Here is a 6,959-nt window from a genome sequence, read left to right as displayed (position 1 = left end):
TGCCAGCACTGCCAGCTAGTCCCCAACGCCCCTGACATCCACCAACAGCTGGAACTACACGGTGTCAGTGGTGATAATGCCGTGRACACCACGGAGGGACACCTGGAGCTGGTGGTTGTGGGTGAAAGGGACGTCCAACAGGACACCATTGATCTGGAAAGAGAATCGTGAGTGGCATGAGCTCCTGCAATGAACTTGAAACGCACCCAGGTGTCACAGAATGACCTTAAATACCACCTAGATGCCACATGATGACCTTGAAACCCACCTGGAGACAGAACGACCTTGAAACTTAACCCAGTGCCATGGAATGACTTTGAAACCCACCCAGATGCCACACAAGGGCTTTGCAGCCCAGCAAAACACCACATAAAGATCTTRAAACTCAACCAGAGGGCCTTGAAATTACCTCAAAATGCACCTAAACACCTTAAAARSACCTTGAAATCCCACCCAGGGGTCATGTGATGACCTTGAAGTGCACCTGAAGACCATACCATTGCCTTGAGCCCTCCCCAAATGCCATGCAATGACTCTGAACCACCCCCATCACCTGCTTCATCCCTACCTTGACCTTCTGGCGATGTTCCTGGCTGAGGCTGAGGGTCATGTTGTACACCCCCACAGTGACCCCCTTAGTGAAGGAGACCAGGTGGCTGCCACGATGATTGTTCTCCACAGTGACAGCAAAGGGGAGGAGGGTGGGGTCAGTGGAGCACAGCCCAGCCAACAGGTAGATGCAGGTACCCATGAAGTCGTAGCGGTGCCCRTCGAAGGTGGTGTAGTGGGGATCACCAGTGGCCATGCAGATGGACTGCCTGTTGGCCACGCACCGCTGCACTCCCTTCACCACTGTGCACACCTCACCCGGCTTACAGCCCGACTCCTCACACACCACCATTCCCAGCTCTGTGTCACACCTGCACCTGGAGCAACAGGTGTTACCACCCCAGAACTGTAGTAGTAATGGCCATCACGGGTGCAGTAGTAATGGCCATCATGGGTGCAGCCACAGTGGGACACCAGCATGCACTGCCCATTGCTGAGCACGTGGCTGGTGTCACAGGCACAGGTCTCCACACAGGGCTGGTCACAGGTGGCTGGGAACAGGTGGTCGGAGCAGGTGGCTGGACTGGCATTGCTACATGGCTCATAATGGCTGTTTGCAGGGCAAGGTAAGGCTGCAGGGGGAGGAAACTGGGGTGAGGGAGGCATTAGGGGAGTGCACAGCATTTGATGGAGCAGGTTGGGGCTGCAAAAGGGTCTTGAAAATAGGGAAGGGTCTGGGAAACAAGAAGGATCTGGAGTGCAAGGAGGAAATGTGGAAAGAGACTGGGACAAGTGGGATGAGGTCTAAGCCATGTGGGATGGGGTCTGGGGCACAGGACAGGGTCTGGGACACAAGGATAAAGGCCTGGAATATGTGTCAAGGGTCTCAAAAGCGAAGGATGGGGTCTGGGATACTTCTGGGTCACAAGGATAAGGAGAGAGACATGCGAGACATGCGAGAATGATCTGGAAAATGGGGGATGGAATCTTGGAAAGATGGGATGGGGTCTGGGACACAGAAAAGGTCTGTAGCACCAGAAGGAAGTTGCACCCCAAACAACCCTTTCCCCACTGCCATGTCACTCAAAACCCCATTTTAACCCCCTTCTTTTTCACTCAATCACTTGGAGAATTTCCAAGGATCACCTGAGGGATTTGAGGGCTTCAACCCAGGATGGGTCCCACTCTGTACCCATCCTCCCCCACTCTCTAAGCTCCCTCCCTTCCCAAAAAAAAACCCCAACACTTACGGCATCCTGACAGGGTTCTCCAGTCATGGACCATAGCCCCGTGCTTCCAACACGTCGCTGCATATGTCTCCAGCACCTGGCAGAGGATTGACCTCACCCCATTGCTCAGGCACAGGTCAGACAGGCAGTTGCGATAGAAGTCGTGAGGCTTCACTATGTGGTGACATGCTCTGAACGGCCCGTGGAAGGATTTTTTAATGATCCCACAATAGTGCTTCCTGCCTTAGAGCTCCTTCTTCTCCTTATCACACACTGGGCATGCTCCATTGCAATAATCCAAACAAATTGGGTTGTTGGCCTTGGAGTCAGCACTATTCCAGCTTTTGGCCCATGTCACAATGGCAGAGATGTTGTCGCCAGCCTCAGGGACACGGTCAAGCGGCTTGAGGTTGAAATTCCCACAGAGGCCACGGACGTGGTAGAAGTAACTGCTGGGGAGGTTGATCAGGAGGTGCCAATTCCAATCATAGGAGACCCGGATGCTAAAATCCATCTCCAGAGCAACACGGAGCCCACTGGGACACACCTGCACCTTCCCATCTGCCAGGAGCATTGGGAGCAGGGTCACCTCCCCATTCACCTGCCGGCAGCCAGACATGCCCAGTTATCTCAATGATTTATTCTCAACATACACCAATATTTAATTCCCAAAGTATGCTAATATTCTATTCCCCACAAATCCCAGAYCTTYATTCCCAGCATATTCCAACATTTTAAACCTTATAYATCCCAATATTTTAGTCCTGACATATTATAAAATTTTAGTCCAAACATATCCCAATACTTTTTTCCTGCCATATTTTATTACTCGCATATCCCAACATTCTATTCCCACTGTATTTTATTTTCAAAATAGCCAAACATGCCACAATATTTCATTCCTGATGCATCCCAACCTTTTATTCCTGAAATATCCTAATATTTTATTCCCTAGACACACCAACATTTTAGCCCCAGTTTATCCCAACGTCTTATTCCTGGCATATCCTGTTTTATTCCTGACATATCCAAACATTTTATTCCCAACAAACCCCAACATCTTATTCCAAGCTTATCCCAACATTCTGTTCCTGAACTATCCAAATATTCTATTCCTCATCTTTTATTCCCACCTAGGATAGAGAATGAAGAGTCCTCTAGTGAAGAGATAGTGTGACCAAAAATTTGGGGAAAACACCTTCCAAACAATATTCAGATACATTTATGGATCCCAMCTGGAAGGAAAAGTTCAGATGAGCATGGATTAGTTTTGGAGACAGGAAACAGAGTTTTGGTGCTGATGGAGGGGAAAACACCTTCCAATCAATGTTTTAATGCTTTTAGAGATTTCGCTCTAGAAGGAAAAGTTGTGATGGACATGGACTGTGCTTGGAGATGGGCTGAGGTGTCCCCTCCATCAAGGAAACCCAGTTCTGGGGGGATCCCATGAGATTTGGGCCATAAAGTGCCACCTTACCCTGACATCTGCCCTCTTTCCGTGTCTCAAGGTCAAGGTGACCCCATAGACTTTCACAGACAATGCTTGGATCCCGGAGACCTGCAGGTGTGCTGGCAGGTGTGGGAGCAGAGCTCGTAGGAGCTGTTGAGAGGACAGGGAATATCTGCTGGAAGACAACGGGAATCAGGACGAGTCAGGAAATTCCAAGCCATTTCCTGGAAATTTCCTGGAATTCAGGTGTGAACTTCCCCAAATACAGAGTGGCTTAGTCCAATCTCATGGCAAACTCTCAATGGGCTGGAGAGCGTTGGCACCCATGGTGCTCTTGGTGCTGACGGCCACCACGGAGATGTCAGCACTGGCCTGGAGCACCAAGGTTTTATGGGAAATGTGGCTTCCTGCGAGTTCCTGGTTAGCAGGGAGGGACAGGGGCAGTGACATCCAGCCCCAGGGTGACACTGTGGCTGACAGAGCCGTCACAGAGTGTCACTGATATCTGGGTGTCAGCAGGGCCACAGGAGGTGAGCAACAGCTGCAGGTATGTGCTGGGGGCCTCATCGTCATTCTGTGCAAACACCGCCAGGAACTCCCAGCCCCGGTAGCTGGCACTGGAGAGTGCTGAGAAAACGGGGGACAAAGGGGGCCTTGGTTAATTTATGCATCAATTTTATACATGTTTTATATAGAATTGTAGTAGGAACTGTACTGAAATTACATTAAAGTTATGACTGTAGTATCTAATTTATAGAGTCTATTTTTATATATAATCACAGTAGAAATTATATTTACAGTTTATTGTATTAATAAACAACATTTAAATATTGTATTAATAAAAAACATTTAAATAAAACTACATAATATATAAGTATTAAACTCTTATGTATTTGTTTTATTACCAAATTAATGTTAATAATATAGCCATGTGTCACTAATATGAAATAATGCTGCATTATTAGCTATTAGTTATTTAAAATACAATTTCTTAATACAACAACATTATGTTATTATATTATTATATTATTATATTATTATATATTATCAATATTATTGAATCCTATGCTATTAATATATTAATATTACGTATTATACATTTTATAATCACTAATTATTAGCCTACTGATGTATTAATAGTATAGAACCAATATATTAGTAAAAACATGTTAATTACCTTTTTAACCTGTTATTATACTATTATATTTGTTATCCAGTATATGACTTAGTTCTATAGTTTTCTATGTTATTAGTATACACACATATTAATTATAACTGTAATAGAAAACATTTATATAAAATATACAGTAGTCTTTTAAAAATTATTTTGTACATAATTTTAAAAGAAGTATCAGGAAAGAATTAGTCCAAATCCAGAAATATTAAATAGAATTAAAATAATATAATAATAAAAAACACTGTAGTTATTCATTTTAGCAATAATCATAGTAAAGAATAAATTTACATTTTATATTTATAATTATAAACTACAGTYGATACTTTATATTTTCTCCATAAAATTATACAGATAATGAATTGAAATMATTTAATTTCATTTTTTTCATAGAAATTGCCTGGGGAAAAAAATGGCCAAAATCAAACAAAAATGAACAACAAGAAGCAAAATTAGAGTGTAGAGACTGTGTTAGAGGGCATTAGAGACCGGAATAGACTCAATATACCGTTATATTATACCATTTATGTTGTAATCTATCATTATATATAACAAYTTTAATACTGGATATTATATTGCAACATAAATTATAAACATCTATCATGTTATATCACATTTTTATATAAGTATAATAATGCAACATAATTAATATATTGTAACTGCCATATTGCATTGTAAAATTAACTACAATGGTAATAATTATATTTATAATCACTTATATCTATTCTATCTTTTATAATTACTTCTCAACAACTAAATGTACCTACACATGAGTATACAGAGAGCTATATTATTAAAAATATTAAGATAATACTATGTTATATGATAGAAAATATAATACATATATTTATATTTTACATATTTTATACATCCATATAAACATTCAAATAATTTTATACTGAATTTGAACAGAAATTTTAACAAAAAAAATACAAATCAAGAGTAATGGTAATATCAATATAATAGAACTATAGGAGAATGTTTATGTTGCATTCTTACATAATTACCGTAACATAACATATTCATCTATAACTCTAGTCAAGTACATATAAAATTAATATACACATAAMATATAATAATATGGATAAATGCTAATAAGTAATTATTGTCATAATAATCAATGTTATTATATTATCTAGTACTATTATTAGCCAATTAAGAATTGAAATATTTTGTATATATTAAAATGTGTATATATATATATATATATATATATATACATAAAAGAGTAAAACTAAAATAAATAAAATATACTTTTAAAGGACTCAAGTGAGATTTTCAGGGTTTTAAAGCTACAAAGCAATAAAAAAGCCCTCTTTTTGCCCCAAAACAGATTAAAAGCACTGGGCTTTTTCTTTTATTCAGAAAAAAAAAAAAGGAACTTGATGATATTCTTGGGGGAAAACCAGCAAAAATGTGGTAACATTTGATTAAAGCTCAATTTGTGTATATATACATATACATACATATATATACATATAAGTGGGTGATAAAAATTTTTTAAATTTTAAGGGTTTTGGGTGAGTTGGGGAAAAAAAGCTAACTTTTGTTCTTTTTTCTGAAAAAAATGAAATTTGGGTGTTTGGAGGAAAAATAGGAATAATGACATTTGGGAATAAAAAAGGGAATAAAGGCGGTTTCTTAATTAAAATATAAATACAAGTTTTGCTTTGTTTTTAAATGGGGATTTTGAAGGATCAACAGGGAAATAAACAATTGGGATTTTAAAAATTAGAATACACTGAAAAAAAGTAGTTTTTTTCCTTAAAAAACCTCCAAGCTACAACATAGTTTATGAGGACTTTTTTCCCCTAATAAACTTCTTAAAAACGAATAAAAATAAGGAATTTTTTTAATTAAGGAATGAAACATTCTTTCCTTAAAAAACTAAGAAATAGGGTTGATAAGGTCTTTTCGTGAAAAATTAGAGAAAAAGTCAAGAAAATAAGGAATAAAAAGCATTTTTTCCCCTTAAAAACTAATAGTATTTATTAAAATAGAGGAAATAAAAGGACTTTTTAAGTAAAAAACCTTCTAAAAATAGCCTTTCCCCCACTCAAAAATACAATCCCAGCATACAGATTGTGGGTTTTGTTCCTGGATAGCTACCAAAATAGCTAATTAGAATTTTACTTAAAAAAAMCCCCAAAACTATAAAGTAAACCCAAATAATGAGGACAAAGTACACTTTTTTCCTATAGAAAGTGAGGAAAAGGGGTATTTTTTTCCAAGAAAATTAATGGAGTTTTTATAAAAAAGAAAAGAAGCTTCTAAAGGCTATTGGATAAAAACAAATAATTAAAAAATGGTTTAAAAACAAAAAAATAAACCTGAGAGGCTGAGAGGTTGTTGAGGAAGATGCACAATGGGGGGAAAATGGAATTTTCATGGAAAAAAACAACACAGGCATTCAGGATTTCCTTTTCTGTACTAAAAAGCCCACAAGTAAGTCCAAAATCAGGAAATTYGGGGWTTTWGTGTGCAAAACAGGGTTGTTGCTTACCACAGAATACAAGGAGGAGCCACCAGGACCTGCCTTGTGCCATCACTGTGAAAA

General features: G+C 38.9%; 1 protein-coding gene across 1 annotated transcript; it reads right to left on the bottom strand.

The window, feature by feature from the left end:
* Positions 1–32: 32 nt before the first annotated feature.
* LOC130587123 (IgGFc-binding protein-like) lies at positions 33–951 on the bottom strand. The gene is made up of 2 exons (XM_057388083.1): positions 569–951; positions 33–153 (listed from the first exon to the last, which is right to left on the bottom strand). Exons 1-2 carry the CDS (start codon positions 899–901, stop codon positions 55–57), a joined length of 432 nt encoding a protein of 143 aa, XP_057244066.1. The 5' UTR covers positions 902–951; the 3' UTR covers positions 33–54.
* Positions 952–6,959: the final 6,008 nt, after the last annotated feature.

Source organism: Malurus melanocephalus, unplaced genomic scaffold (assembly GCF_030028575.1).
Source record: "Malurus melanocephalus ecotype Western Australia unplaced genomic scaffold, MMel_1.1 scaffold_1559, whole genome shotgun sequence".
In the NCBI taxonomy this organism is placed as follows: Eukaryota; Metazoa; Chordata; class Aves; order Passeriformes; family Maluridae; genus Malurus; species Malurus melanocephalus.
The sequence above is the reverse complement of the archived record's forward strand: the minus strand, read 5'-3'. Positions and strand labels throughout refer to the sequence as shown.